This window comes from Spinacia oleracea, chromosome 1 (genome assembly GCF_020520425.1).
Source record: "Spinacia oleracea cultivar Varoflay chromosome 1, BTI_SOV_V1, whole genome shotgun sequence".
Taxonomy (NCBI): domain Eukaryota; kingdom Viridiplantae; phylum Streptophyta; class Magnoliopsida; order Caryophyllales; family Amaranthaceae; genus Spinacia; species Spinacia oleracea.
The window spans coordinates 81,137,409-81,148,955 of record NC_079487.1 but is presented as its reverse complement, the minus strand read 5'-3'; the positions used below and the strand labels follow the sequence as shown (position 1 = coordinate 81,148,955).

The 11,547-nt window shown below is 35.6% G+C and overlaps 2 protein-coding genes and 1 non-coding gene across 3 annotated transcripts; 2 read left to right on the top strand and 1 right to left on the bottom strand.

Moving 5' to 3' along the window:
* The first annotated feature begins 2,457 nt into the window (after positions 1-2,457).
* Positions 2,458-5,414, top strand: LOC110795835 (V-type proton ATPase subunit c''2). Its single transcript, XM_022000860.2, has 4 exons — positions 2,458-2,777; positions 2,861-2,938; positions 4,508-4,678; positions 4,922-5,414. Exons 1-4 carry the CDS (start codon positions 2,662-2,664, stop codon positions 5,088-5,090), a joined length of 534 nt encoding a protein of 177 aa, XP_021856552.1. The 5' UTR covers positions 2,458-2,661; the 3' UTR covers positions 5,091-5,414.
* Positions 5,415-5,858: 444 nt separating this feature from the next.
* Positions 5,859-8,726, bottom strand: LOC110795836 (uncharacterized). Its single transcript, XM_022000861.2, has 4 exons — positions 8,124-8,726; positions 6,793-7,097; positions 6,467-6,677; positions 5,859-6,383 (listed from the first exon to the last, which is right to left on the bottom strand). The coding sequence occupies exons 1-4, from the start codon at positions 8,373-8,375 to the stop codon at positions 5,892-5,894; spliced, it is 1,260 nt and encodes a 419-aa protein (XP_021856553.1). The 5' UTR covers positions 8,376-8,726; the 3' UTR covers positions 5,859-5,891.
* Positions 7,496-7,569, top strand: TRNAN-GUU (transfer RNA asparagine (anticodon GUU)). Its single transcript has one exon. It is a non-coding gene; the product is annotated as a tRNA-Asn (tRNA).
* Positions 8,727-11,547: the final 2,821 nt, after the last annotated feature.

The window sequence follows — 11,547 nt, the reverse complement described above, 5'->3', positions numbered from 1 at the left end:
AACAACAATAACAATAACAACAACAATATTATTACATTGTGTTCTCAAATAGTGTCTGTTTTAATGATAAAACTAGATTTTAGCCCGTGTGATGCACAAATTCTATTAAATTGTTAAGTTAAAATAAAATTCTTATATATACCAACTGCTATATTTTATATATTATATCAGAATAGTTTTTGATTTTGGTTCGAATTTCATTTTATATTTATTTTTTAATTATCAGAATGTTTGTTTTTGGATGAAGTTGTACATGCGTAATATTAGTAATTAATTAATAAAAATATCTACGTGGCACCTAATTATTTATCTACGTGGCACCCGACTTTTTTTAATTTAAAAATAATTTTGAAAATCTTATTTTTCATTGGCCGAAACCATTAGATTTCCTACATAGCGCTCTATTATTTAATTAGTGTTTGATTTTGGATTGAATTTTAATTTAGATTGTTGTTTGATCTGGATGAATTTTATTTTAGATTTTCTTTAAATTTATTAGAGTGTTTGATTTTGGATTGAGTTGTATATATCAGTAATTAATTAATTAAAATATCTATGTGGCACCTAATTAATTATCTACGTGGCACTCAATTTTTTTAATTCAAAAATAAATTAGAAATCTTATTTTACATTGGCCGAAATCATTAGATATCCTATGCGTCGCTCTAACAATTCAACAAATATACCTCCTTTATATAAAGGGCTAGATTGATTTATTTAAGGGGCTATATATATACTAGTCTTATATGCACGCGATGCATGCGCATATAAGAAACATATTTGTGTTATTACGTTTAAACCTGAAATAACATGTAAAAAATATAATATAAATGCGATGCGATGCGTGCAAATATAAAAAACATATAAAAATAGAGCCGAACACATATAAACAATTTGATTAAAATGGTAAGAATTTATTTAAAGGGCTAGATTGATTAAAATGCTTCTTTGGGCTTTTCCTATTGGGTAGGTTGTCATTATATTCTCCATTCTATAAGTGTGGAGGGTATTATAGTAATCCAAGAGGGACACCAAAAGTGGATTTACTAAAATAACCTCACATTTTCACTTGTATAATAGAGATTTAAACTTGAAATAATATGTAAAAAATATAATATATATGCGACGCGTGCGAATATAAAAAAACATATAAGTTAGATAGAGTCGAACTCATATAAACAGATTGATTAAAATGGTAAGAATTTATTTAAGAGGCTAGATTGATTAAAATGTTTCTTTGGGCTTTTCCTATTGGGTATGTTACCATTATATTCTCTATTCTATAATTGTGGAGGATATTTTAGTAATCTAAAGGGAATACCAAAAGTGAATTCACTAAAATAATCTCACATATTCACTTATATTAATAGAGATATTAGATTTGTATCTCATTACTTGAATAATTGAACCAAACCCTATTAGAGACACTTTAGAAGAGAAGAACGAAAGATTCTATTACCCTTTCTTCCTAGTTGCCCATAAATTTAGACTGCTGGATTATTGTACTTTTTACGCGCTATTTATAGTCTATTGATTTAGGGAAAAGATGGTTGTGAGTCGGGTCAGGTCGAGTTTCTGGCCGAGCTAACGGGCAGTGGGTCTGAAAGGGTCTGGTCCATGTCAAGCCCGCTTGTAAGAGGTCGGGCCAAAAATTTCAAAAATGCGCCCATGCACGCGTGCCCTCGGGTCGGTCCGGATCATCGTGCTTAAGCCTAAATTTAACGTTCTTTGTCGTGTCGGGATGGGTGGTGCCGTGACTTGTCGTGTTTTTTTTTAAAAAAAATTGCGGTACAAGTCAGGTCCACGGCCCACAACTTTGTGGTCGTGCCGGGCCTCGGGCTGGCTCGACCCACAACCATCTCTAATTTAAGGTACATCATGATTTTCTCTTATTTTACATGAATATATATTAAAAATTATTAAAACTTATTTTAGTTATAAAATGTACTCCCTCCGTCCCAAAATTATAGTCCTGTTTTCAAATCGGGCGTCCTATAATTATAGTCCTATTTCCTTATTTGAACACAAAAAATTTCCATGTTACACTCATTTGGTGCCACAAAACAAAAAGAAAATGTACTTTATTCCTTTTAACATGTACTATTTTCTCTTCTCCGTGTATTTTATTCTTTTTTACATGTACTATAATTCTACTTTTTCATCATAAATGTACTATATTTCAATTTCCAACACACTTAATTCCACTTTTATTAAAATTCGTATTTTTAGTCAATCGGGACTATAATTTTGAAACGGAGGGAGTACTTGGCTGACCCTTACTTTTTATAAATTTATGTTATCTGAAATTATGTGAACTATTTTTTCATGAAATAAGTGGAATTAATCTTACATCGAACTCACATCCGAAATCGAACCTAACAAAGCAAGTTCAACCCAACCCAAAAGTTCTCCAAAATCCCATCCCAACTTCACAAAAGCAACCCAAATCCCATCCCATCAGTGCTTATCAGTTATCACCAAAAACACAAGCCCACATGAGTTAAAATCCTCCAAAATCTGTAATTTTCCTGAATTTCTCTCTCCTCTGACACCACCACCACGAACACCCCAGCATCTCAAGATCAGATCACAAAAACCCACAAACGAAATTTCCCCCAAATTATCAACAGAGGAAGAGAGAGAAAATAAAGAGATTTAGTAATGGTGTACCCGGTAACAAGTTCATGGGCGAGAGCTCTGGTTCAGATCTCTCCTTACACCTTCTCGGCCCTCGGCATCGCCCTTTCCATTGGCATCTCCGTCCTCGGCGCCGCCTGGTATTTCTCCATATTGCAGGCCCTTTTTTTAGGATTTTATAAATTAATTGAATCTGATTTTTTGATTTTTTTTGTTGTTGCAGGGGAATTTATATTACTGGGAGTAGTTTGATTGGTGCGGCAATCAAAGCTCCTAGAATCACATCCAAAAATCTCATCAGGTAAATATGAAATACCTTAAATTTTGTAAATTTGACTACTGAATTTTTTTTTTAACAAATGTGTGCTGTTTTATTATTAATATGAGCATTATGTTCTGTTATGATAGAAACCTAGATTAGATGATGGAAAACTTTGATCTCGTACTGTATTATGTTAGAACCAAACTTGAAATAAGTATGTATAGTTGGTGTTAATTTACTTTGGTTGGAGGGGAGAGGGTAAAGAAAAAAAACAATTTGACTAGTTCAATCGTAATCGATCTCTTTTGCTAGTGAATCGCAATGCTGGATTTATGAAGAAGTTATTGTAATGTTTCGTATGTCGATAGTGTGACGGCGCTACCAAACTCTAGATTGTTAAGTTAGATGCATGAGTTGAGAAAATTTGTGTACAATTTCTTAGTCAGATTAAAAGTAACAGTTGAGTATGCTTTTCAGAAGCATGATTTTATCCATTGTTGGTGGGCTGGCATGAATAGATGATGAGAGCTGTTTATTCGGAGTGTCGAAGAGAGCATAATATTGTTTTGAAGAGACAGTTGAAGAGGTATTAGAAAGAAATGGATTTGAAATTAAATTAGAAGATTACAGTTTCTATTGAAGTATTGAGTGTCTTAGGAGCACAAAGCTCAAAAGTGTAGGATTTTGCTCAACTTGGTGACAAGTATATTGGGAGAAATTGTAGTTTAAGATCACAAGTCGGAAGGTATTGTAATATTTGGTAAGGGGAGATTAAGAAGTATATTGAATTGACAGTTGTATATATTAGGTATCTACTTTGGGTCCTTGCACCATACAATTGTTTTGTTTTGAGAATCTCAACATTGCATGCTCGCTTATGGAACTTTAGTTAGTGACCTCCATAAGTTGGATTGAACTTAGGTACAACATAGGTATAGATTTAATCGAGTTGGGTCAAAGCTCTTTTAGTTGGTTTGCACATTAGGATTTAGGCTTGATGAAATTACCACTTCTTATTTGCCAGTACTTTTACTATGGTCTCCTTCAATTTTTTTTTTTATTTTACTTCCTCTGAGGAACAATCACTGGATAAGCTGGTTTAACAGTTCTTATTTAGTTGTCACAATTTGACTTTAGCACTATACACTCTTTTGACCGGATTTTGCTATTTTTGCACAAGGTAAAATATAGTCCGGTGAAATCTTGTTTTTTTTCCCCTGATCAGTAGCAGTTTTTCCCTTGCAAATTCTCCTTTCAGACTTTTAAATTCTGTTTGCATGTAATGATCTGTATGTCTTAGCTGCTCAAATGTCCCAACTTTTTATGACTTCAAAGTTCAAATTAGGTTAAATTTGTTCACTACACCAAATTTCCCCAATCCCCCTCCCCACCCCATATAGTCCAAGGTACTAGTGGATTCATGGAATGGTCTAGTAGGATGCACTCAAAATATTTACTGTGAGAGAACAGTGCTATCGTTGTTTATATGGATGAAATAGCAAACATGTCAATGGCATGTGTTTGTATATATACAAAAAAAGAAGTTCTGTACGTAATATATCTATTTGCCGGCTGATTTTGTATAACCAAAATTCTTTTTCTTCTCAGTGTAATCTTTTGTGAAGCTGTAGCTATTTATGGAGTAATTGTCGCTATCATTCTGCAGACAAAGCTAGAGAGTGTTCCTTCATCTCTTATTTACGAACCTGAGTCACTTAGAGCAGGATATGCAATCTTTGCATCTGGACTTATTGTCGGCTTTGCCAACCTTGTTTGTGGGTGAGTCTTATACTTCCCTTTACCTTGAATGAAACTTCTAGAAGTAGAGGTGGCCAAAACAGGTGGACTGGACTAGAACAGCTCTGTCGGAGTTTTAAACTATTCTCACCCACTTGGTGGACCGTCCAAGCGGCCATGAAGCTTGGCTGTGATGGGTCGGAACCAGCCCACTGGCCACCTGTATTATGAGGGTTGGTCTGTTTTGTTAATTTGATTGATAAGTCACTTATGACTCTGCAACAGGTTGTGTGTGGGTATAATTGGAAGCAGTTGTGCTTTATCTGATGCTCAAAACTCCACGCTGTTTGTGAAGATTTTGGTGATCGAGATTTTTGGAAGTGCCCTTGGGTTGTTCGGTGTGATTGTTGGCATCATTATGTCAGCCCAAGCAACATGGCCAAAGGCTGCATGATTTGCATTTTGCACAATCCATGAGAGAAATTCGTGTAAAATAGTGAACCTCACTCCATTTCCATGTTCAGTAGCGGGAATACAGGTCTTGTTGCGGAATTACTTTTATTCCCATTGTATATCTAAAACACCTTGTCGAAATTGAGATCATAATAGCAAATTGATGATGTATGATTGAGATCATTTTGCCTTTTTTGGTAGATTTATGTTGTTATTCTAATTCTTGAATAATGAGGGAGGAGCTCACCGCTTCGTTTCCTAAAACTCGTTTGTTCATCTTGTGAATTCTTTATTTATGTACACAAAATAAAAGTTTTGTTTCCAATCTTTATCAGGCCACACTTTTTCTATGAATGTCATGTTTTAGTGCAATTAGTGTGATTAATCCTTTTAGCCTCAAGGTTTGCTTTTCAGTTGGTCTTAGAGTACTCAATAAAGAGGAGTTGAGGACCAACTCCGTTGTTGTGACGTTGAACAAATGAAGTATACCTTCTAGTTTCGTTATTTTCAAACGGAACTATGAAGGTTTGGGACTTGAATGGAAACTTGATCTAGTATTGATAACAGAGCGGTTCAGCGGCTGAAAGAATTTGGTCCAAATGTGGCACAAACGACTGCAAGACCAATTCTTTCAGCTCCATCAAGGTTGAACTCTTCATTTTACCTCAAATAATTTTTGTACTTGCAAAAACAATTTTATAAACAAATGTGAAGATTATCATACTGTATACAAAGTACTACGTATGTATTGTTGATGTAGTGCAGAATAGGTCACCAATTTTCAGTTGTTATTTTTAGCATTTTATATGTCAGGAATGCTAAAGAAAGGTACATTCTTCTGTTGAATCTCAAAGCAATTCTCAGAAGTAGCAGTATTCGGATCAAAAGGGTGGCGATCAGGAAGACTGAGACCTTGTTTAATCCTACCAACATGCCGAGAATGGAGTACCTGATTAGCAACAACAGGCAATCGAGCTGACTGGTATTCTGTAAGAGCAGACTGTAGATATTCCGAACCCCATTTCTCGAGACATTTGCCTAAGACTGCTGCATCAATAAGAGACATGTTTGTGCTTCTCAAGCAATGAGGAGTTGAAGGATGAGCTGCATCTCCAACCAGTACTACATTGTCCCAGAAGATCTGGTCAAGGGGGTCAGAGTCGTAAATCAAATTCACAAAAGGCTCCTCTGTAGCTTTGATGAGTCCTGCCAGTTCAGGAACCCATATCTTTTCTGCATCTTCGTGCATCTTCTTGATTGTGTCTTTGCTCACTTTTAAGGTTACTGAATTTCCCTGAAATCACATTCCACATATTTTAGAATTGCTAATTACCCAAAAAATGTTCAGTATAAAGTCTGGTAAAAATCAATTTTCACCTTCTTATCTGGCTCTGGCTGATTAATGTACCAAATCCAATTCATCTTTTTGTTTAGAAGTTGGTAAAACACACAATGAGTTTGCGGTCCAAGATCAAAGTATAAGCATTTTCCGAGATCTGGGTACACCCTTCGTATCCCTCTTATAACCTCGGAATCTTCATTCTCTGAAAAATCAAGCACCCCTCTCCATGCACAGTATCCTGCATACCTGCAAAAATGGTGGTTACATGAAACGCATTACTGCAGTACGTACTGTAATTTGTAAATGATGTAACAAGACTAATGTAGAAAAGGTGAGAATGATGTAATGAGTAAACAGGAACCTTAGACTATGGTTGGGAAGAAATGTTTTTCGAATCGAAGAAAGACACCCATCTGCAGCAATAAGAAGATCACCAACGACTTGTATGATTTCGCTAGTTTTAAGTACTTTAACCTTCAAAGTGACTGAATTCTTGTCATCAGAAATGCAGAATGACAGAAACTGATGACCCCATAAGAATATTTCTGAAGGCAATGAATCAAGTAAAAGGCCATGAAGATCAGCCCAGTGAGCTGCTCTGAAGTTGAATTCCTCATCTCTTGTTAAAGTCCGGCTAGTCTTCTTGTCTATGCCTGTTACTTGATTCTGTTCAACAACCCACAAACTCACTTTATTAAGATTTAGTTATAATATATGCACATGGATTGGTAAAGTGTCCATGAGGAGAGAGATAGATAGAGAGAAAACAAGTGGAAAATTTACGGGCAATCTTAAATGGACATCCAAACAAGGAATATGGACAATCTTTTAGGGACGGAGGAAGTATTTTTCTAAAATTTAACGTTTTTCCACGCACTACCACAAGGTGTTATAAATTACGTGTTATACTTGGAAACCTAAACATATGCCATTTAAAAGGAGTGGAATAACAAGACCGCTATTATAAAGGCTTAATGCCCTAAAGGATTGTTAATTGTTAGCCAGGGATAGTGATGATACTCTAAAAATGGTTATTGATTTTCTTGGACACTTGTAGACAATAAGCTGGAATAGCTCAGTTGGTTAGAGCGTGTGGCTGTTAACCACAAGGTCGGAGGTTCGACCCCTCCTTCTAGCGTTTTTTGCTTACTTTTTTGCTTACTTTTTTTGCTTAAGAGGAGAGAGCCAGAGAGGGGATTCGATGCTAGAAGTTACAAGCGGTTATACGACGAAGTCCTTGAAGGAGTTGGAAAAACTAGACGAAGTCCTTGAAGGAGTTGGAAAAACTATTTAACAAAACTAGCTTTTCGGCCAAATTTTGAAAGTTGAAATAATACATAAATTAAATGGTGCATAAATATTGAGTAATCGGAAGACGAAGTGGAAGATGTTGAATGAATGGATTGGTGAATTGATATTGTACTAGGAAGATGAAATGAAAGAGACAATTGGAGTTGTGTAATATATTAAACAACAAAGAAAAAATAAAATAAAAAACGAAATTGATGGAGGAAAGAATGGACGACACATTCATCTAATCAAGTGCGTTGTCACGTGTCATCTAATCAAATGTGATTTTGATTTTTAAAGAATAGGTATAGATTAAAGCATATTCAAACCATTGAAATTTGAACTACGGTAATTAATTAGAGCAAATTTATTTGATTTTTGCAAATATAAACAACTAAAGACCTGGTCAATGGTAAGAGGCATGGTAGCCTTGTAAAGAGGTACGGAATCACCGAGCCAAGAGCTGATGATGTTGCAGGCCAAAGGGTCCAGGCCCAGCCCAGCACCAGTTGGGCTGCCGGTTGTTGGTCCAGCTGATTTGTCGAGCACCACAACTTGCCAACCCGCGGATATGAGCGCGTGAGCACACGATACTCCAGCTATGCTTCCTCCTACCACCACTGCCTTGGGCTGCTCCTTCTCACTTTTCATCATGGCCACTGTTTTAGCTTTCTTCAACCCCTTTTTATCTCTCTAAGATTGTAACTTTGTAAGTATGTAAGAAGATAGTACTAGAAGTTGAAGTAGAGGTCATAAAAAGATGGTCCATTTCGGTCTTAAATGCCAACAAGTGCAAAGTTTGGGTTGGAATTTGCAACTTGTTTGTGTTTGTAAGAGCACTCTCACCGGAGAGGAAAAAAGTTCCCCACGAGTGAAAAACTGTGAGATTAAATTAGCTCACACAACATATTAATGGGGAAACGGAAATTAACTCACGAGGAAAATTATATTTCCCTGTGCGGCGTTCTCTTTGTTGAAATTTACTCACGACATTTGTGGGTCCCCTCTGTGTTGCTGCAGCTGAATATTACAGGGATGGCAGGCGAGTATTTGGTGAGAAACTTGAAAAGTAACCGTGGAAGAGTTGTTTGAACATTTATTTCCAAAAAGAAAAGTTAAATGATAATGCTTGGCCAATGTAAGCATGACACTTGTCAAAATTATTTTCAACCAATCACAAAATTCCTTACTTTTTGTAACGTCTATGTTTTGTTTACGACTATTTTAGCCGAAAATACTTAATAAAAAAATAAATAAATTATATCAACGGTCATAAAATTTCAAGATCTATAAATATAGACCGAATTTGCTATATTTTGACACACTTTCAAAAATCATTTAATTTTCTTTATGTTATTTAAATTTATATATAAAAATATAAATTTTTATAAAAATATTAACGTAAATTAAATTTTTATGTAAATAAAAATATTAACGTAAATTAAATCATTTATCTTAACTAATTGTTAGAATTCATTTAAATTATTAATATAATTGAATAAATACAAAATGGATGGAGTATGTGGGAAATAGAAAGTGTGGTGGAGTTTAGTGAATAGTAAAAGTAAAAGTGGTGTTTTTTTTAGTTCATTGGTGGGATGAATTTGTTATAACAAATTTTATATGTGAGGAAAGTGATGTGGAGGAGTAAGAAAGTGGTAGAGAGATAGTGGTGAGATTTTTTTTTCTCATTAGTGAGAGTGGTCTAAGTACTCCGTAGAATTTAAATTTTATTTTCAGAATTTTAGTTCATTTCTTATCTTATTAAAAAGAGAATGGCTAGTTTGTTTTTAAGGGGCAGATGAACAGTATCATCTTTCTAAAAATTACCGTTCATGTCCTTTCACTCCTTTGTAGACTCGTCGTTTTCAAGATGCGGCTCCACGTACTACATCTACACGCAGGTAGCAGTAGTATTTGTAGGTGGAGCCATATTTTCCACTTTTGCATGCTTAGATTTTTTTTTTTTTGATTTTTTTTTTTGTGACAAGAGTTTGCATGCTTAGTTGTACAACACCTTAATTTTTTTTGGAAAATAATAATAAGCTTTATTTACCAAGTAATCAGAGTATTAACAAACTCTGAAAACACCAACTGTCCACCCAACCACAACAGCAGCAACAAGATAAACACCACAAACTAGCTAAGGCTTACAACAACCATTACTGACATCTACACTCAACATTAAACATAATGTTGCTAACTACAGCTTTAACTGGATCAACATGATCCCTAAACACTTTAGAATTTATTTGCAACCAAATACAGTAAACTGACTCAATGAAAGCTATACATACTTGCAAGCCTTCTTCTTTTTACTTCTGCTTCTCTTCACTGCAATCTGGACTTCTTCCTGCCAAGGCAACACAGCTCTACTCACTCCTAGATGGATCAGAACCTGTCTCCAAATCTCCTTAGAATAAGAACAAGAGAAGAACAAATTATCCAAACTTTCATTTTCCAACTGACACAGGCCACAAATACCATCTATATTCAGTTATCAGCTTATCAATCAGTCTTTTGTAGCAAGTCTGTTCTGCACTGCTAACCAAGTAATGAATGTACTCTTTGGACTAGCATGACTATTACAGATCAATATCTTCCATCCCACCTGTACTCCAATTGGATGAAGAAATTTATACATTTTCTGAATTCTAAATTTTCCAGCATGCACAAACTGATCAACTCCATTAGCCTAAAGAAAGACTTCTCTATTATGCCATATTTTCCTTAGAGACCAAGTTAAGCCATTAGGGATAGGCATAGTCCAGAAGTCTCTATGCTGAATGTAATAAGCATGAACCCATCTCACCCAAAGTCTATCCTGCTTCAAAGCTAAAGCCCAGCAATGCTTTAATACTGCTGCTTTGTTCCACACAGTTAAGTCTTTAAGATTCCACCCTCCACAACTCTTAGGAAGACATAATTGCTCCCAAGAGACTGATGCTTTCCTAGATTCTACATCAGTGCCAAACCACAAGAAACATCTACAAATTCTTTGAATTTCTTTCATCACTTTTCTATGCATAACAAATATCTGGCACCAGTAAAGTTGGATACCAAATAGAACAGATTTCACTAATTGCAATATGCCTGCATAAGAGAGAAATTTAGAGGTCCAACTCTTGATTCTAGCAACACTTCTGTCAATGAGAGGCTTGCAGTCTGTAAATGACAGCTTCCTAGTTGTAAGAGGAACACCCAGGTATCTGAATGGAAAAGACCCTTGAGGGACCCCAATTGAGCTGACAATACTGGAAGTAACATGGTTAGGAACTCCAGCCAAATAAACCTCACTTTTATGCAAGTTAGCCTCCAATCCAGAAGCCAAAGAAAACTTAGTGAAAGCATCAAATAAAGCCTTCACAGCACTCTCATCAGCTCTGGAGAACATCAGCAAATCATCAGCAAACATCATATGGGTGAGATCCATCTTTTTGCATCTAGGATGATAAGAGAACTCGGGATTATCAGCAAGGGAAGCAAGACACCTTGACAGATATTCCATACCCAAAGCAAACAAGTAAGGTGATATGGGATCACCTTGCCTCAACCCCTTCTTTGCAGGAATTGGTTTTGTGGGGCAACCATTTATCATAATAGAATATGAGACAGAATAAAGGCATTGCATCACCCAATTCACAAACTTCACAGGGAAACCTAACTCTGCCAGCATAGTCTTCAAGAAAGGCCACTCCAAGGAGTCATAATCTTTTTTCAGATCCACCTTGATCATACACCTAGGAGAAATATATTTTCTAGAGTAGCACTTCACCAGCTCACAAGCTAGCAAAATGTTATCAGAAATAGCTCTACCAGGGATGAA